At 42.5% G+C, this 21,229-nt stretch overlaps 2 protein-coding genes across 2 annotated transcripts; both read right to left on the bottom strand.

The window, feature by feature from the left end:
* Positions 12,991–13,830, bottom strand: LOC109232628. Its single transcript, XM_019398384.1, has one exon. The coding sequence runs from the start codon at positions 13,828–13,830 to the stop codon at positions 12,991–12,993; it is 840 nt and encodes a 279-aa protein (XP_019253929.1).
* LOC109232210 lies at positions 17,697–19,062 on the bottom strand. Its single transcript, XM_019397895.1, has one exon. The coding sequence runs from the start codon at positions 18,907–18,909 to the stop codon at positions 17,875–17,877; it is 1,035 nt and encodes a 344-aa protein (XP_019253440.1). The 5' UTR covers positions 18,910–19,062; the 3' UTR covers positions 17,697–17,874.

The raw sequence follows: 21,229 nt of genomic DNA, 5'->3' as shown, positions 1-21,229 counted from the left end.
ATTTCTATGTAGTGTTTTTGATGCCTTAACACAAATTCAAATGTAGTTATAGGGCGTTCATTTTTGGGGGGGTCCGAATGGAGCCCGACTTCAATACAATTTTGTTTGCTCAAATTTTTGAGACCTCGGTGTGGCCAGAAGCTTTCAAGATGCTTAAGTGATTTTAGACAACATTTTTTCTGAAGGTAACCTTTTTGCAGGTTTCGAGATGTTATAAAAGCCTTACTTTATGATTACGAGCTTCAGACGTCTCCAAGCCGTTTTTAGGGTGGCCGTAGCCTTTTCTATTTGGGAACTGCCTAATAGGTTTGGTGCCTCCGGGATTCAGTAGCCCGGGTTGTCCGAACAATCTTCGAGTGGAAGTCCCCAAGTAGGGGTAGCTCATGGGCTCGATAGTCCCCGAGTAGGGGCAGCCCGTGGTCTTTTAGGATCTGAAATTGAAGAAAAAAGAAAATGCATAATAGCAAGGCAGAACTTTCCTTCATTTCAATATGTAAAGTACATGATCGAAGCGTGTAAAAGCTTGTATTTGGCTAAAGCGGACTATGTGGGCACGATTCGCACGACTGTTTGGCCCTTACAATGAATCCTAACCACCAAGCCTTAGCTTCTATCATACAATATCTTTTTTCCTTGCTAAAAACCTTAATCCGAGGGTAATGGCCCCAGTATTCAGGGTCGATCTTAAGAGGGCTTGGATACTATTGATACGAAGTGAATGCCCATTGACTCCGGTTTGAGACCGGCCTTCGAATCTAAGTTAAACGTTTTACTGTTGCCTCATTAAAACCTTGCCGAAAAACCCATTTTGGGACAAAAATAGTTCAAGGAGAAAAGAGTACAACGCGTGCTTTCAGACCTAACATCCATATCCGTCCTTGGTCTTTTACCTGCAAATGTTAGTCCGACTCATAACATGGTAAAAGAGTAATTGAGTTCGTATCTTAGCAGTAGTACCTCTTTAAGTGCGCGTGTTCCAGTTGTTTGGTAGTTGCACACCCTTTCCTGCTTCGAGTTTGTACGAGCCTTTGTCGATAATTCTGACGACTCGATATGGTACTTCCCAATTCGGTCCCAGCTTCTCCTCATTCGGGTTCCGGGTGTGTAATGTTACTTTTCTCAACACCAAGTCCTTGATCTTAAAGTGTCGGAGATTGGTTCTTTGATTGTAGTGTCTTTCTATTCGCTATTTTTGGGCGGCCAACCAGATTAGGGCAGCCTTCTGCCTTTCGTCCAATAGTTCTAGGCTCGTGATCATGGCCTCATCGATTCACTCTATTGTCGCATATTGGAACATGAGGCTCGATTATCCCACTTTTACTGGTCGGCCCGTAGACCAACGAAAAGGGTGGCCCCGGTACTAGACTTCGAGGTTGTACAGTATGCCCACAAGACTTCTGGCAGGATTTCCTTCCATTTCCCTTTGGCTTCGGTCAACCTCTTTTTCAAGTTTTTAAGTATGGTATTGTTTTTTGATTCCTCCTGTCTGTTCCCATTAGGGTGGTAAGGTGTTGATAGTATCTTATTAATCTTGTGATCTTCGAAGAATCTATTTACCTTGTTGCCGATGAATTGTTTCCCATTATCGCAAACAATCTCGGTTATGTGGTCCTAGATGACGTCAATGACTTCTTTTTCTTAGACTTTCTCGAACGCTTGAGCTTCGACCAATTTGGGAATATAATCAGTCATGAATAGTAGGAATTGAGCCTTACCAAGTGTCCACGGTAGGGGATCGACGATGTTCATTCCCCATTTCATAAATGGCCCCGGGGACAAGACCGAGTGGAATAGCTCTCCTGGTTGATGGATCGTTGGTGCGTGTCTCGAGCAGTCGTCGCACTGAAGTCCTTTGCATCCTTCTCCATTTCGGTCCAGTAATAGCCGGCCCTGATTAATTTTTGAACCAAAGATTCCGCCTCCGAATGGTTCCCGCAAGTGGCTTTGTGAACTTCTCTCAAGGCATATTCGGTATCTCTCGGCTCCAAGCATATGGCTAGCGGGCCGTTGAATATTCTTCTGAACAAAGTCCCTTCGACCAAGCTAAATCTGGCAGCTTTGTTACGTAGGGCCCTCGATTCTTTGGGATCTGAGGGCAATTTTCCGGTCTTCAAGTAGTCTTTGTATTTGTTCCTCCAGTCCCAAGTTAAACTCATCAAATTTACTCCGGTGTGGCCTTCTTCTATCACCAACTTCATGAGTTGTACTATCGTTCCCGAACTGAATTCAACGACATCGACCAACGAGTCCAAGTTAGCTAGAGCATTAGCCACGTTGTTCTGATCACGGGGCACGTGTTGCGGGTCCATTCCTTGAATCGATGCAGTGTTACTTGTAATTTGTCTAAGTATCTTCGCATTCGTTCCTCTTTCACTTCGAACGTCCCATTGACTTGATTTACCACGAGGAGGGAGTCGCACTTGGCTTCAATGACCTCATCCCCAAGGCTTTTAGCCAATTCAAGACTTGCAATTATGGCCTCATACTCGCCCTCATTGTTAGTCAACTTCACAGTTCTAATAGACTGCCTAACTACATTCCCTGTAGGTGGTCTTAACGCAATGCCAAGTCCACACTCTTGTGCGTTCGAGGCACCAGCCGTAAAAAGGGTCCAGATCCTAAGGTAGTCCCCGAGCTAAAAAATAATTCCCTTCCGGCTTTGGGTATTAAGGCCGGCATAAAGTCGGCCAAAATTTACGATTTTATGGCGGTTCGGGGTCGATACTCGATATCGTACCCACTGATTTTAACGGCCCATTTGGCCAACCGGTCCGAGATCTCGGGTTTGTGCATTAGGGGTATTCATAAAAACCCGAAAAACCAAACCAAACCGAAAACCAAACAAAACCGACCAAAAAAACCGATACTTATCAAATTTGGTTTGGTTTTGGTTTTAATCAAAAACAACCGAAACAAACCGACTATAGAAGTAGCTATTTCAAATTTATTGTTACACCTATATATATGTATATTTTTGTACAAAATTTCTAAAATTTTATGGTATATGTTAATTATTTGCACTTTTAGTACAATTCTTTGCCTTTGCATTCTAGTTTGATTGGCTGTTTTCTTTTGCTAAGTATAAGAATCTATTTCATGTTAAAAATAATCTATTTTTAATTGAGTCCTTAAATTATTCATCACTATTTGATTCAATTATCATCAATATATCTTGGTAAATGATAGATTTCTCAAAGGGCAATTGATTTGATAGTGTTACGTTGAAATTTAGTCGCCAGAATATGTGCTTTGTAGTGTATGTCTCATATTTAAGAAAAAATCAACTAATAACCGAAAAATTCGAAAACCCGAAAAAACCCGATATAAACCGAATCGAAAAAAAATCGACTTAATTGATTTGGTTTGATTTTAATATTTGAAAAACCGACTTACTTGGTTTGATTTCTTTTTAAGGAAAAATCGATCCAAACTTAACCATAAACACCCCTTCTTGTTAATATACGAGTTAAGTCCTAAACTAGAGTACTCTGTCCGTCCAATTCGTGTTGACTATTATTTCCTGGGAACAGACTAAAAAAGTACTGTAATTTTTTTACAAGGCAAAATGTATTGGGAGTAAATTAAATGGGAGTTTCATAAGAAAAAAAATTAAGTACACTAATCGTTTAATTTTTTTTACACCAACAATATAAATTTCAATAATACTTTATCACTACACTTGTTGTTGTACTTGGCATTTGTTATCCGTTATCAATAAAGTTACGTACATCTCCTGTTTGACCGAAAATTTAGATTTAGGTTTAAACAAGTATATTTTCTAGTAAAATAGAGTTTAATCTTAGCCAATATTAATATCCGAAAGATATGTTGATAGATTTTGTGTGACAAGATAATATGGGTATGACCCATGTAACGATAAATGACGATAACACTGTAGTATTAATGATCCAACAATGAAGGAGATAACATTTAATAGTAATAAATAACAAAGAATGACATTTAAGTAAATAAAGGCATGTGAGTCACCCGAATAGGGTGAGGTTCTTTAATACTCTTTCGCACAATGTTGAATGATTGATGAGCATTTGAATATTCGGATTCTCCTTGGATCGTGGGAGAAAAGTTAGACAATAATCTCAAGAAAAAGGTGTTTTTTGTATGTATGCAATAAAGCAAGAATCTCAGTGAATGTCAATGCGTTCTTTTACAAGTAAATGTTTTCATGTCCCCCATAGCTATGTCTCTTTCTATTTATAAGGGAACATATGTCTAAAAACCCTAATAGTACATATCCAGAGAATATGCATAGGAATATTGTCTCTAAAGTCTTATCTAAAACTAGTCATTATTACTCTTTTATAAGAGGAGTGCTTGTCATCGGCCTTAACCTGTGATGACTCCTTGGCCAAATCCTTCGTCTCTCGCTAGATCACTTCGACCATGAATTCGCCTCTTGCTGAAGTCATACTGATGACACGTGGAAGCTCTCAAAGGCCCTCTTAAAGCTGATATGGTCTAAGTTAATTTTTGGCCCATACAGTTAGTCCCCCCGCTCGTTGAGGTTGTCCTTGTAGGCAAACTCAATGAGCGGATAATGTCATTCATGGTCGAGCTTGTCGAATAAATGACATGGGTCGTAGTCGTTGTAGCGAGCTGGTGATGTGGATTTCTGTGGGCCGCATATTTCAAACCCTTGATTTTCCCGGGTGACTTGCTGGAACCATTTGATCTGAGAGATGGAGTGCCGTCATGACGTCATGCGTCATGATGACGCTAATTCCCGGCGCATTATGTCAGTTCTTGCGTGGCCCTTGATTGGTTCTGCCGTTTCGATCTTTGTGCTAATCATGACCAACTGTTTCGATTTTAGTGCCCCAAACCTTATAAATAGGGGAGGACTTGTTGAGTTTGAAGTTTTTTTACACTCTCTCTACTTTTCAAGCAAAAATTCTTCTCCTCCTTCGTAAGATTTTACCGCCTTTCTGCTGCTTTCTCTACTTCTTTATCTTCCTTTTATAACAATGTCGAACCTCTCATCTGATGCCCATATGGAAGATCACTATGTCCCTTTGGATGTCATATTCCCTTATCAGGGGGAAGATATTGCAGTCGCTGCTGAGGAGGAAACCCTCCCTACTGTGGAGGAGATCGTACCTCGACACCCTGATGCCAAACTCGATTTCTACAAGGCATCAGAAGTGGTGACTGAGTGGTTTCGATCTACAATGACAGTCGATTGTTTAGCCAAATTTAAGGCTAAGTTCGGCCTTCCTGATTATGTGGAGTTGGTCCCTGCAGGTGAAGATAAAGTGCAAGTCCATCATCCCGAATTTTGTGCCGTTTATGCTTATTCGTTAACAATTGGCTATTCGTTCCCTTTCCCACCGTTGATAGAAGAATTGTGCCGCCATTATAACGTGTGCCCTGTGCAGCTCGCCCCCTACGTCTTTAAGGTGGTCAAAATGTTGGCGAAGTTCGTCGAATTGGTCGAGGTCGAGATCACGGTACACCACTCGGTGCACCTGTTCACCCCCCATTTTTATCGAGGGACGTTACTGAATCTTCGCCACCATGGGGGAAATTCTTGGTTGTAAGGATGGACGACAAGGGTAGTCAGCACTTCTAGCTCAATTATTTCTTCGTCAGGAGCGAGGCCATATGTCGCCGTCTTCCCTGAAGCCTGGAACCCCACCCGTAAGGGCTTGTGTTGTTTGTGTTTTTTAACATTTTTCTTGCTGTGGGTCGGTCAAGCAGCTCTTCTTTTTGTGCAAGTACTATACGACCTCTCCAGTTGGTGGCACATATTGCTAACTAGGTCAGACAGATCCTTCCCTATACGGCGAGGATACATGACTGAATCGATCTTTTTCCATAAATTCAGACCGGCTCTCCTCTCGACACGTAATCCCTTCCCTATCGTTGATGTTGTCTTTATACGGTATGTGTCCGTCCTTTATACTGATCCATTCCTTCTCAATTTTTCTATAGGTTCAGATAGAGGGGCCGCGAGGAGGTCGAGGGCCACCGTACCCTCGCTCCGGATAAGGAGGGCCACTACGCCTTCAATCTCCGCCCATCTACTGCCACTTCTGCCTTTGTCCCAATTCTAGCTATTGCTGCTTCTGCCTCCGCCCCTATTCCGGCTGTTGCGACCTTCGCTCCTCCCTTATTTTAGCTTGTTGATGAGGATGACGAACACTTTCCCAGTGACGGGGATCTTCAACCTCGAAAAAGGAGGTTTGTAGATATGGGTGGCAGAGTTTCTTTGGCTATTGGCGTCGCGGAAAAAAATTTCACGTTACGTGAGACATCGACAATTTTTGTTAATGATGATATTGAGCCGAGCCTCGAGGCGCCGACATCGGTAGAAGTCGATAAGGGCGTGACCTTACATTTCGAGGGGGGAGAGGTCGAGAAGGTGGCTTTTGACGGCACCCGCGCACCTCCGTGATAAGAGGAGGCTTCATCCTCTCGGGCGGCCATGGACGTCTCTTCGCCCACCAATGATAGAGAGAAGACTGTTGCCGAGGATGGTGACGAGTCGGGCTACGATATTGATTTGGATGACTTGATAATGATCGACGAGGGGCTCACCAGCTCGAGGTGAGATTGGAGGGAGGTTCGAGGACCATCACGATTCCAATGGATCGTGATTTTCTCGTGAACACCGAGGAGGTAGTCCCTGCCTTCAGCCCTCTTTGCTCCGATGTTAAGGGTGAGACCAAGGAGATAAATGACAGTACTCTGTTGAAGAGTATTGCCGGCCTCAATCTCAGGGTAAGTACGACTGTTGCCCGCCCTTTCCTTAAATGCCTTAGTTTGTTTTAAGTTCTGACCTCTTTTCTTTGATTTGTAGACAGTTATTCTGTAAATCGAGAGTGCTCGGAGGGAGAAAAGCGCAAAGAGATTTTTGTGAAGTTGAAAGGGAAATATACTGATAATCGCGGTAAATACCGGGATCTCCAAAGTCTACTTCGTGAAGGTGGTGATGTGCGGGCCCTGAGGGAAGACTTGAAAAAGAGGGACGAAAAGCTGATGCAGGCCGTAGAGAAGTGCAGCGTCCTCGAGGGAACATTGAGGAGCAAAGAAGAGGAGCTCGAGCTTAGTAGGGGCGTGGAGGCCCATTGTAGCAATCTTCAAGCCTAGATGGTCCAGCTGCAAGGCCAACTTGAAGAGTGCCAGTTCCAGGCAGAGGCTCTCAGGGCGAGATTGCAGAGAAGCAGGAGGAGCTCGAGAAGGCGAAATCCTCTTAGTTGTACGCTCGAGGAAGGTGGACATACTTGAGCTGGCGAACAAGACACTTCGTGCTGAGCGGGAAAATGATCAGTCGACGGTGATGGCTAAAGAGGACAGGCTTGAGGAGAGGAGAGCGGAGGTGGATAGGGAAACTTCCGAGCTTTATGATCGAGTTGCCGCTTTGGAGGCCGAGAAGGCCCAACTACTTGTGCGACCTTCTTCTCCTAATGCTTTTGATTTACCCAATGTCCCTTGTGAGTTGTACGAAGAGTGGATCCATGTCGAGGACCGACTAGATGTGTTTCGGGACTTGCATGCATCGGGCTCTATTTTTGAGGTGGCCCTTGAGGATGCTCGGATTAAGGACGCGAAGCTCGGCTCGCTTATGGCTATGACCTTGCTACGCCTCGACCTGGCGAGGAGGATGAGGAAGAGAGCATAAATCGGCTTGAGGAGGACGCCTGGTATCATTCCGTTTACCCTCAAGGCGGGGATGGAGAGGATGCTGGGGGCCGAGATGGTGATGGCATTGGTGGTCAGGTTGGTGACACCATTGGAGATCGAGCTGGCGAGGGCACTGAAGGCTGTGATGGCGATGGCCAATAGTTTCTCTTTTTAACTTTTTTGTGTATTTTTGCTGACATCTTCAAGAGCCTTTTGAAAAACCTCTTTATTTAAATATGAAATATTAAAGTTGTTCTTTGCACCTTCTTCCGTTCCTGTGGTTTGTTTCTGCACTTGTATATTTTTGCTTCTGGCATTTGCTCGTTTCATTTTTCTACTTATTATTATTATTATTATTATTATTGTCTTTTAGTTGACCGTAGTCTTTGAGTCGAATATCCATGGGCCGTATCAGCCCTTTGTTTATATAGGTCGAGTGTCTCTCTTCGTTGAGATTTAGCCGAGGGCTGATAGGTGTTGTTCGAACTTGGCCGAACTTGAACTTTTGCTATATCGCGGCCGAGAGCCGATTGGCGTTGTTTGAACTTGGTCAAATTTAATCTTTTGTTAAGTCGTGGCTAAGGGCCTATAGGTGTTTGTTCGAGGTTGGCCAAATTTAACCTTTCGTAAAATCACGGCCGAGGGCCGATAGGTGTTTGTTCGAGCTTGGTTGAACTTAACCTTTCATCAAATCGTGGCCGGGGGCCGATAGGTGTTTGTTCGAGCTTGGTCGAACTTAGCCTTTTATTAAATCGTGGCTGAGGGCCGATAAGTATTGCTCGTGCTTGGTCGAACTTAACCGTTCGTTAGAGCAATTTTGATAAGTGTGAATTTCTATTACTTTGACGTCGTTGTTCTGATTACATAATTGGAGAAAGTTACAAATTTTGTGCGTTGGCTGGCAATCTAGTCCCAGTCCCGATATATTTAGTCCCTTCATTGTTCGACTTGGAGAATTTTGAGGAGTCGGGCAATGAAAAAGAAATCGATCTGTTCTTCGTAAACTTCGACTCGAAGTGTCCCTCTCGTCGCCTCGTTAAAAACCTCCTTGAGAAAACCCTAATGGGATAAAACTCAAGTGAGGGAAAAGAGAGTATGACTTGGAAGGCACCTCTCATTTTCTAGAAGTTGAAGTATTTGAGGTGGCTGATATTCCAATTATTTGGTAACTGTTTTCCTTCCATTGTTTCTAGTTGGGAAATGCATAAGTACCCCCTCAAACTTGTTTCGAATTTGTTGTTACACACTATACTTTGTGGGGATCTTATTACCCTCTTCAACATTTTCGAAGTGAAATAAATACCCCCTTGAAATGTCTCAACTAGATCTGTGTTTAAGAGGTGAAATACACGCGCCTGACAGAGGCTGACACGTGTATTTTATCATTTAATCTTTATTTTTTTTTAATTTTCTTCTTCTTCCGTATTTTTTTCTCCATCATCCACCGCCCCAACTTCCACTCCACCATTGCTGGAGAAATAATAGACCCACTTTAAAACCATACATTTGATATATTCATTAGATCTTTTCCTTGCTCATCAGGAATTGGACGATTAATATGATATTTCCAAAAATAGTTGCATATCTTATTAAATGGATTTGGTGGTGCTTCAATCTCCCTCAAGCACTGAGAACTTGATTTGACATAGTTTGAAGTTTGAACAATATTCACACTTGTAAGCTTCCGACCTTTAACCCTAAAAGAATAAAATCTCGATATCTCCTTTTAACTCAAGTGCAGTAACAAGTAGAAGAAAATTTCTATTGAGTTTTCCTATTGTAATGAGGTATGATTAGACAAGTGGCTGAAAAAATTTGTGACGGGATGAAGAAAAATTATCGTTGAGGTTTCTGCCATGGGGAGTTTGCAAAGATGAAGAAGAGGGAGAAAGGTTTACAGTGAATTGAATAGTTAATTAAGTAAAATTAATTTTAGTGTCCACTAAAAAACTGACACACGTAAGTATTAGTCAATTTTTAACTTATATTTTGCTTCTCACTTGCTTCCAAGAGAGTGTACTCACTTTCTCTGCCATGTCATCACTCAAGGAGGTATTTATTTCACTTTGAAAATGTTCAAGGGGGTAATAGGATCCCCGCAAATTATAGGTGTGTAATAGCAAATATGAGACTAGTTTGAGGGGATACTTATGCTTTTTCCCGTTTCTAGTTGGAATGATCCCTTGTTTGCTTTGCCTACAATTTTGTACGGGTTGTCCCAGTTGGTTTCCAACTTGCCTTCTCATAGATCTCTACTTGCTTGAGTTTTGGCTTTGAGTACGTAGTCCCCGATCTTGAGCTGTCGGACCTTTTCATTTTTGTTGTAGTAACGTTCCGCCTGCTATTTTTGGGCGACTATCCTTATATACGCCATATATCTTCGTTCGTCGATCCCATCGAGCTCTTGCCTTCTACTCTCGTCATTGCTGGTGCCGCTTTCAAGTGAGTACCTTAGGCTGGGTTCCCCAACCTTGACTGTTATAACTGCTTCTGTTCCATACACCAGAGAATAGGGTGTCTCTCCTGTGCTCGTCTTTGGGGTGGTTTTGTGTGCCCATAGTACTTCTGGGTGTATTTCCGGCCACAGTCCCTTGGCTTCTTAAAGTTTTTTCTTCATGATGTTTAATATGGACTTATTGGAGGATTCTGCCTGCCCGTTTCCCACTAGGTGATAAGGGGTTGAGAGTATCCTCTTAATGTGCCATTTCTCGAAGAATTAAGTGGTTTTCTTTCCCGTGAACTGGGGCCCGTTGTCGCAACTTATCTCCTTGGGTAGGCCGAATCGACAGATGATGTTTTTCCATATGAAGGCGATTACCTTTTGTTACCGCATTTAGGCGAACACTCCTGCTTCCACCCATTTAGAGAAATAGTTAGTTAAAACTAGAAGAAATCGTACATTACCTCGTCCTGGCAGGAGTAGGCCCACGATATCCATTCCCCACTTGATAAAGGGCCATGAAGAGGTGACCGGATGTAGGTGTTCTCCCGCTTGGTGAATTATTGGGGCATATTTTTGACATCGCTCGCATTTGTTTACAAATTCTGAGGCGTCTTTCTTCATGGTGGGCCAGTAGTACCCTGCCCGTATGAGACACCTGACGAGTTCTCGATCACCGAAATGGGCACCGCAGTGGCCTTCTTGGACTTCCTCGAGGACGCGCTGGGTTTGACACGGACCTAGGCATTTTGCCAAAGGGCCTCCATAAGTTCTCTTGTATAAGTCGATATGAAGGAGGTTGTATCTAGCGGCTTGCATTCTTAGTTTTTTGGCTTTCTTTTTGTCGTTTGGGAGGATTCTATCCTGCAAGTAGGTAATAATGCAGTTGCGCCAGTCCCAAGTGATGCAATGAGGAGGTGGAATACACTTTTATCCCCAGTCGTGATGCTTTTGGTGGCTGCGGCCAACTTGGCGAGACCGTCTGCTTCTATATTCTAAGCTCGCAGGATATGGTCGAGCTGGCATTCATCAAAATTGGGGAGCAACTTATAGATCTTGGCTTGATATTTCTACAACCTTTGTTCTTTGATTTGGAAAGTCCCTGTAACTTGATTAACCACAAGCTGAGAATCACAACGGAGTTTTCAGCCGCTTCGCCCATATTTGAGTGCTAGCCTTAACCCTGCAATTACGGCCTCATACTCGGACTAGTTATTAGTCATATCTAGGCATCTTATGGATTGGCGAATAACTTCGTCGATAGGGACCTCGAGTACGAGTCCCAGTCCAGATCTAGAAACAATAGGTGCACCATCGGTGTACAAGACCCAGAGGTCTTGTGTTTGAAAAGAAGTTTGAGCAGCCTCCTTCTCGGCCTGGGGGATCTCTTTTTGCGCTAAAGTCTACGACGAAGTCGGTGAGCACTTGCGACTTTACCGTTGTTCGAGGCTGATACGTGATATCTTGCTTACTTAGCTCGATGGTCCATTTGGCCAGCCTCCCCGACAGCTCGGGTTTATGTAAAATTCTTCTTAGAGGAAAAGTGGTAACGACCGAGATAGGGTGGCACTGAAAATAGGGTCTAAGCTTTCATGAAGCTACGACCAGTGCCAGGGCTAATTTTTCGAGGTGTAGGTATCTCGTCTCGGCATTGACAAGTATTTTACTAATGTAATAACTAGGAGATTGCGTACCTTTATTTTCTCGATCCAGGACTGCACTTACTGCTACTTCGAAGACGGCGAGGTAGACGAGGTGTTCCCCGAGTTCGGGCTTCGAGAGTAGAGGCGGTGATGAATGATACGCCTTTAGTTCTCGCAGCGCTTGTACGCAATTAGGCATCCATCGAGGCCGTTATCCTTTTTGAGTACTTCGAAAAATCTATGACATCTATCGGATGATCGCGAGATAAATCCTGATACGGAGGCGATTCAACCAATCAACCTTTGGACTTGCTTCTTAGTAGTCAGTTATCCAGGTATTCCATCGATAGCCTTGATTTGATCTGGGTTGACTTCAATCCCTCGTTATGACACTAAGAAACCCAAAAAATTTCCCGAGGCTACGCTAAATGCATATTTCTCTAGGTTAATTTCATCCCTTACTGTCTTAGTATGTCGAAAGCTTCCTTCAAGTGGTCGATATGGTCTTCTTCCCTCACGTACTTGACCAGCATATCATCGATATACACCTCCATGGTCTTACCGAGCTGATCTTTGAACATTCTTGTGACCAATTTTTGATAGGTGGCCCCTGCGTTCTTTAACCCAAACGACATATGTTCCTCGATGGGTGATGAAGGTGATTTTCTCCTGGTCCTCTTTTTCCATGATTATCTGGTTATAGCCTGAGTATGCGTCCAGGAAACTCAACAGCTTGTGCCCGACTGTTGCGTCGATGAGTTAGTTGATGTGTGGTAGTGGGAATGAATCTTTCGGGCATGCTTTGTTTAAGTCTGTGAAGTCTACACACATCCTCCATTTCCCGTTTTTCTTTTTGACCATCACCATGTTGGCTATCCACTTGGGGTACTTCCACTCCCTGATTTCCATTAGCTTATCTACCTTCTAGTGAGCGACATCATTGATGGTGGGATTGAATTTTCGTCAGACCTGCCTCACAAGGGGATAGAATGGGTCGACGTTCAATTTGTGTATGGCGATCTCTTTGGGGATGCCCGACATATCTACATGGCTGAAAGCAAACAAATCTGCGTTAGTTATTAAGAATTGACTAAATTTACCTGGTTCTCGGAGTTTGCAGCCGATGTAGGCCTTTTTGCTGCGGTCACTAGGATGTAATTGAACGTGGTCGAGGTCCTCTATAGTTGAGTCCGCGACTTCGACCGTTTTGGGGTCCGAAATGACATCCCTGGCTTCTTTCTGTGGCGACCACGGTCCTGTTGATTGCTATGCTTCTTTTTCCTTATCTTTCTTTTGTTGAGTTGTCGTGCTATCCATGGCGATGTTGTAACATTCTCGGGACGTGCGTTGTTCCCCTCGTATGCTGAATATTCCCCAAGGTGTTGGGAACTTGATTACTTGGTATAAACTGGAGGGGACGACTCTCATAGAATGTATCCATGGTCGTCCTACTATGCCGTTGTATGCGGTGGCCTGGTCTATGATGTGGAACGTCGTCTCTAGAGTCATGCCATCGGCAAAGACGTGGAGTATAATTTCTCCTGATGTCCGTTCAACTGCATTGTTAAAATCGGTCAGTGTGATGCAGAGCGGCACTATCTTGTCCTCGAGTCTCATATGGGCGAGGACTCGGGGATGGATAATGCACACCCCACTCCCATCATCTACCATGATACATTTAACATCAGTATCTAAAATTTGTAAAGTAATGACTAGAGCATCGTTGTGAGGGAAAGTTAAACCGTCGACATCTGACTCGTCGAAGATGATACTTTCTTCGAGTCCGTCATATCGTTTGTGGGTGATCGCTCTTTTGAGCTTGTGAGTGGTAGTGAACTTGATGTCGTTGATGGAGGTGTCGTCAGTGCCACCAATAATCATATTGATGGTGTGTGCTGGTGAGGGCGGCTTCGGCGGGCCTTGACGTTCTCGACCCCTAGTGAATGTGCTCCTTCCCTTGTCGCTCAGCAGCTCTTTGAGGTGCCCTTGTTGCAACATGTTCACTACCTCCTGCCTCAAGGCGATGCAATCTTCTGTTTTGTGTCCGTGTTCCTGATGGAACTCGTAGAGGGCTTCGGATTTCCTGGTACTCAGATCAGACCTCATTTTTGGCGGCTACTTTACCTTAGTTCCAAGTTTCTCCAGGGCGTAGACTATTTCTGTAGGCGAAACACAAAAATTGTAAGCATATAACAAGGAGGCATACCTCTCTCGTTCTTGTGAGTCCCTATCTTCGGCCTAGATGGGCCATCATCATAGTGGAGGGAAGGAGGGCGGACGCCATGATATAAGGCTGATGTCATTCTCTGTTTGGACGTGAGACTGGATGATCCTTCCTCATGTTATCTCTTCGTTCTTTACTGGGCTCGGTTTGTACCGAGATGAGCCCCCGAGTTGGTCTGTTGAGGTCGTCATCATCTGCTCGGACTTCAGCACAATAAGTATTATGGATTTCATCCCAAGTGGTTGGAGGGTACTTCATCAATCGACTTAGCAGCTTTCTGGTCGCTCTTGAACCCTCTCTACTCAACCCATTCTGAAAGGCTGAGACTGCCATCCCTTCGGATACATTTGGTAAGGTCATCCTCACCCTGTTGAATCGGGCGAGGAAGTCTCTCAGTCCCCCTCCTAGGGATTGCTTGATGGCGAAGATATTGTTCACTCTCGTTTTGGCTTTCTTGGCCCCGACATGTGCCGTCACGAACTTATCGGTCATTTCTTTGAATGTTTCTGTGGAGCAGGATGGTAACTATGAATACCAGGTTAGTGCCCCTCCAGTGAGGGTATCGTCAAATTTCTTCAGCAAAATGGAGGACACATGCTCCTTGGTGAGGTCATTGACCTTCACGGCGGTGACGTAATGAGTCATGTGGTCTTCGAGGTCGGTTGTTCCGTCGTATATCCTAAGGTATGGTGGCAATTTAAAGGTTTTTGGTATGGTATGTGAGGCTGCTTCCTCACTATATGGCTGCTCTACGAACTTGCCGTCATCCCTTTTTGGCAGTAGCTGAGGAGTGTCCAGTATCTTGTCGGCTCGCTCTTGGTGATCTTTAATTTGGTCTCTGAGAGTTTTTTCTCCATTTCTTCCATTCTTTTCAAAATAGCAGCGAGGACACCATCACTTGCACTTTTAGTAACATTGTGATTTATACCTGCGTTGGAGGGTCTGGTTGATCGCCTTGTTCGTCTCCTCATTGTACCGTGTTGGTTCTCGTGGTTTCTATAGTCGTGCATGAAGCTTGTTTGTTGAGCACGCTTACTCAGGTGCCGGTCAGCCATGCTTCGAGGAGCTTTTTCATGGCAAACGACGTCGCTTCTCCTGTGGACGTGGAAACCCCTTTTCCGTTCGGTTTCATTGTGCTGCAGTGAGGGGGAGGCGATCTCTCATGCCTGGGGGAGGCAGTGAATGTCACGTCATCGCCCAGTGTTTCATAGCTCTCGTTAATAGCGTTCATAAGGTTACCGTGAACGTCACCTGTCACCCTTGTTCCGGTTTCTTGGTTAGCCATGAAAATTTCTATACGAGTAGAAAAGAGAAAAACTTTGTGGCTTGTTAGGTTAGCAAATCACGTGGGTTGTAGATCTTATGAAAACTAAAATATTATTTAAGAAAATCCCCACAAACGGTGCCAAACTATTTGACCCAAAATTTAGTTTTGGGTTTAAACAAGTATATTTTCTAGTAAAATAGAGCTTAATCTTTGCCAATATCAATATTCGAAAGATGTGTTGACCGATTTTGTGTGACAAGATAATATGCGTATATTTGCATCTTGCAAGAGCCTACCTCTACCCGAAAGCGAGACAGGGGGCTAGGTAGAGAATACCTCTTAGTAACGATAAATGACGATAACACTGTAGTATTTAATGACCCAACAATGAAGGAGATAACATTTAATAGTAACAAAATAACAAAGAATGACATTTAAGTAAATGAAGGCGTGTGCCTCACCCAAATAGGGTGAGGTTCTTTAATATTCTTTCTGACAATGTTGAATGATTGATGAGCCTTTGAATATCTCCTTGGATTGTGGGAGGAAAGTTAGACAAGAATCTCAAGAAAAATGTGTATTTTGTATGTATGCAATAAAGCAAGAATCTCAATGGATGTCAATGTGTTCTCTTACAACTGAATGTTTTCATGTCCCCCATAGCTATGTCTCTTTCTATTTATGGAACATATGTCTAAAAACCCTAATAGTACAGATCCAAAGAATATTCATAGGAATATTTTCTCTAAAATCTTATCTAAAACTAGCCGTTATTACTCCTTTTTAAGAGGAGTGCTTGTCCTCGGCCTTGACCTGTGATGACTCCTTGACCAAATCCTTCGTCTCTTGCTAGATCACTTTGACCTTGAATTCGCCTCTTGCTGAAGTCACAGTGATGACACGTGGAAGCTCTCGAAGGCCCTCTTAATGCTGATATGGTCTAAGTTAATTTTTGGCCCATACATCTACCTTTTAAGTGATATAACTATTTTTCCACAAAAATGCTCACAACTTATCTTTGTCCCTTTGGGCAATTTGTTGATTTTTTCTTTTGGCTTTTGGAAAAAAGTTTTCCATGAAAAGAACATATTTGATAGTAACTGTTGTTTAAGAAATTTTATGAGTTTTACCGGGACAAGTTTTTAAAAAGAATTTACTTCTCAAACAAGATAAAACTTAATAACAAGGCAGAATAGCCTGGGAGACACTTGTACTTATTCCGGTTTGTCATCCCGATCAATACACTCCATAAAGTTTCATCTAGACACTTCAACTTAATCAAAACAAGACTTTTAAACCCTTCGGAATCGCGTGAAGCTCACTTGCTTGACGTGGATGACAAATCAGCATCCACATCAGATTCTATGCCAAAATAATATTATTTAACAAAATTTTAATTTCTGAAACAAAAAATAAAATAAAATAAGCAAAAAATTAAAATTAAAGAAAACCCTCCTCCCTTCTTCAAACCCACCCACTCAACCTTCTTAAAATAATAACCCACCTGCCATGGCTTCTCCACCATGAGTACCACTATTTCGTTCACTCCTCTTTTAAAGAAAGTTAGCTATCCATGAAAAACACATGAGCAGAGAATTAAGTCTTTTGAATTTTGACTTATTCCTCTACCCCAATTTGAAAGGGCTGTGAAAAAATTTGAAAGCTAAAACCATCGAAAAAAATGGAGGAAGGGACTGAAGAAGAAGAGGAGGGGGGGAGAGCGAAGGGGGAAAGGATTGAAGAAGAGCAGAACGAAAGGGAGAAAGGGATGAAGAAGAAGAGGAGGGAGGGGGCAGAACGGGGGGCAGAACGAAAGGGGAAAGGGATGAAGAAGAAGAAGAGGGAGGGGCAGAACGAGGGGGGAAGGGTTGAAGAAGAAGAAGACGGGGGTAGGGGTGGGTGGGGTAGGGGGGGGGAGGGGAGGAACGGAAGGGGCCCGGTAGGGGCTGAAGAAGAAGAATAGTATTATTTATTTATTTATTTATTTATTATTTTAATAAAGAAAAATCATCAGCTCACGCACCTAATGTGCGTGTAAATCACTTATTTTGTCCACCTCAGCCATATCAATGCCACATAAGCCCGGTCAACGGTCAGAAGGGTTTAAAAGTCTTGTTTTGATTAATTTGAAGTGTCTAGATGAAACTTTATGGAGTGTAGGGACCGGGATGACAAACCGGAACAAGTACAAGTGTCTCCCAGACTATTCTGCCTAATAACAAACCAAAAGTAACCAACATAAACAGTGAGAACTACACCTCCGAGTGTCATTTACAACATACTTCAAACATCTTGTTAAGTGGAATGTGCTATGAAAGGAGATTTTGCATAGCCGAAAGTTTAAAACCAACTACAACTAGTATCTTTTTTTTCTTATTGTAATATCTTTATTGATGATGTTTTGCTCATGCCTTTGGCTTTCCTAATTTTAAACTTATTTCTCCTTTTCTTGCCATGTTTGTTCTCTGAATTGTAACATCATTAAGAAAGATTCTTCGTTTAAGATAGTTGAGACTGTTAGCTGCTTCAAATGCAACAAGAGTCAGAGTACAATGAATAAAAATACAACACAAAGTGAACAATCCTAGTACTAGCATGCTCATTGAGAAAGAAGATTGGGTGCACTCAACTAGTAATCCAAATCAAGTTCAGAGTGAACTTAAGAACATTCATCTAAATTTGAGTCACAATTGGAGAGCCTTAGCCTCAATCTATCATCCTTGCATCTCCTCTGATCACCAACCATGGACTCAAATACATCCAACAAATGATCCAATCCTTCAGAATCCTCTTCCCCAACAGCTTTCAAAGCATATACAATACTCTCAATTGTGGACAAATATCCAGCTTTAGGTTGATGCCTTACTTCACTATACAAGCTCAGCTTCTCCACATCCAACTTCACATGTGGCAACACCTTCAACCAAGGATTCTCATTATACATTCTCTTTGCCTTTGCCCATGTTCCATCCAGTACTATCAGATTTTTCACTTCAAAATCTATATCCTCCACGCCAATCGAATTTTCACTTGGAAAAAGCAGTACTGATCCTAGAGGAACTGCAACTTCAAACTCCTCTAATTCTTGATACTCACTGCTCCCCTTTAATGGCTTTCTCTGCAACTTTTTTACTAAAATCCCTTTTCGTATATCATCAATAGTAGCTCTAGAGCCAAATAGCTTACTCAAATCTTGATTCTGAAAGGGACAATTTGTACCGTACTTCTCTATAGTAAAAGAAACATCAGCATTACTATCAAAGTTGGAGTCTTTAATCAAAGGTGGAGTCTTTTCATCCAAAGCATGAGAACCAATTTCAAGGTTTGAGTTGAGCAAACGTATGAGAAACTGAGCCTCATAATTAACATCAGAGACTGAAATTACACTCAAATTTTGCAGGCCTATAGAAGCAATTCTTGTTGAATTGAGAGGGTGTTTTTTCTCTAGACTGTGCTGAAGGATTGTGACAGCCACGGAGTTTTTGAGACATGGAATCTTCAGTCGAGTGCAGAGACAGAGGCGGGTCGGTTTGGAGCATGATGGGCACATGGGTCTCTTTGAATGACCCGATTCAGTCACCATTTCTAGGGTTTGAGGCAAACTGTGAACTCGAAAAGGTTGAGGGTTCTTTCGGGTTAAGAAATGGTTACCACCTGGCAATGAAACAACCCGATTCTTGAATTGCAATTTCATGTCTTTCACAGTTCCATGCTAACAGATATTTTCGGGTATGGTCGAAAAGGAAATAGGGCAGGAGTGACCCGACCCGGGAAGTTGCAGCACGAAAGGACATGACGAAATAAATCCATGGGACAGAAGTAGAAAACATATGTGTGAAAAATGACAAAAGTCGTCCCTTTTGTTTGGGGTAATTATACTTTGAGCAGTTTTAATTCTCTAAATTTACCAAAAGCGAGTATTTTTTTTTGAATATCTGTGAAATATTTAACAAGATCTGGGAATTGTGAAATATATTTTTAGTAAACTGACACTTAGAAATGAAGTGTTTGCAGTTTCTGTTACTCCCTCCGGTCCACAATAAGTGACCAATTTGCTTTTGGCACGCCCATTAAGAAAATATTAAATTCTATACAAAAATACCTAGTATGACTAAACTACCCTTAATTAAATATTTAATGTGAGGAGTAAGAAAACTTTTTAGGGATATGCACATAAGGTTAATTTTGTAAAAACAATTGGATTCTTTCTTGATTATATAAATGGACACTTATTTTGGACCAAAATCAAAAAGCAAATTGGGCACTTATTGTGAACCGGAGGGAGTATTTAATTATATTTGGAGTCTAGGTACTGTTTGACAAAAAAGTGTTGAACTTTTCAGTTAAATCAATTAATGATAAGATGAAGGGTGAATCTTAGTTAAGAATAATAAAATCTAGGCCAAATATTATGTAAAGTCAGTAAGATAAATAATGTTAATCAGTATGCTCGTGCTGATTAAATGCTCATGAATGCAATAAAATAAATGTGCAATAAATGTAGATAATGATTATGAATATAACAAAGAGGAATCTACCACCCAATTATTATAAGACTGTATACGGTAAAAATCAGAGAGTCGATTTGTGGTCATTAAGGCACCTCGAAAAGACCGCCCCAGAAGGCTCGAAGTTCAGCTCGGAGTTCGACCTCGAGGTTTCTTAATGATCGACCTCGAGGCAGCGCAAGGCAGCGGTTATGATGCACTAACGGGAAGTTCCCAAGGCACATGACTAAAGCTGACCTAGTCTATTAGGCTAGTCCAAGCCCATACAGTGGCATTAAATAGTTGTGCCAACTATATATCTTTTCAATAAATGCATTTTGTACTATGTTAGGATTCCCCCTGATATATAAAGGGGATCCTAGCCATTTTGTAAAGGAACAAGTTACAATATACAACACACCACATTCAATACAAGAACATTCTCTGCTCTCTAACTCAAATATACTCTCTATTTTGATTCTATTGCTTACATTTATTGTCTTACTTATATTTATCACATTTCATTAATTGTTCATCATTTATTGCTCATTATTGGTCATAAAGAGCCGCCATCACATTTATCATAACTGTTAATCCTTCATCGACTGCCCTTAGCCAGGCATCCGACTCGATCTCGAGGCCCAGTATACGCCAGCTCGAGGCCCCGATTTCTAGCCATTCGGTTTGATTATTACACTATCTACAAGTTCTTATCTTATCTTCTAATCTCTCACTTAGCATCTATTGCCAAACAACTAGCATAAAAATAGATCACGTATTTTTAGAACCACAAAATCAAATCTAATTGTTATTACCATTTTCAAGGTAAACAGTTTGGCGCCCACGTGGGGCTAAAAATAATAGTGTTTGTTTTCTTGCTGGTTTACTACATAACGCAAGTTATCTTTCACACTTTTTCTTGTCCAAGATCTTTGATTTCAGGTCAAAATGTCTAACTCAGTAAACGCACATGAAAACAACGGTCTTGAGGACCATGGAGAAAATGGTGTAGTTGTTCCAGGTTTTGGTGTACCACCACGAAACCCTGAGGATGCACCAGAACCAATTCCCGTGGACGTGGTCTCGCGCAACGCTCAACACGTCGAGATAAGCTCCCACACCAACAGGAATATACATCAAGAAAACCAACAGGAAGCCCAAAAACCCTGGCTCAGGAAGAACAAGGGGTTAGCCTTCACGTCATCTTCGAGATGTTACAGGCACAACAGCTGGCGATTGCTCAGCTGCAAAGCCACCAGAAAACTCCCAGCACGGTAGCACCGAAAACGGCTGCCCGAGCCGAGCAGGTACCAGAAAGATCAAGCAATAACGGGTCGGCAGCCGACCCCGCCATCATAAAGATGCTCGAGGACCTCACAAAGAGGATCGAGTCGGGCGAGAAGAAGATAGAAGCCAACGACAAGAGGGTAGAGACCTACAACCCTAGGGTCGATCAAATTTCGGGCGCACCCCCGATCCTGAAGGGTGTAGATTCGAAGAAGTTCGTACAAAAGCCGTTCCCACAGG

This window comes from Nicotiana attenuata, chromosome 9, assembly GCF_001879085.1.
Source record: "Nicotiana attenuata strain UT chromosome 9, NIATTr2, whole genome shotgun sequence".
Classification (NCBI taxonomy): Eukaryota; Viridiplantae; Streptophyta; class Magnoliopsida; order Solanales; family Solanaceae; genus Nicotiana; species Nicotiana attenuata.
Note: the sequence above shows the minus strand (reverse complement) of the source record. Positions and strands in the feature narration are given on the sequence as shown.

What these genes read in the sequence shown, in the direction of transcription:
- LOC109232628 (XM_019398384.1), bottom strand. Translation starts at nt 13,830, where the DNA reads ATGAGGTCTGATCTGAGTACCAGGAAATCCGAAGCCCTCTACGAGTTC.
- LOC109232210 (XM_019397895.1), bottom strand. Translation starts at nt 18,909, where the DNA reads ATGAAATTGCAATTCAAGAATCGGGTTGTTTCATTGCCAGGTGGTAAC.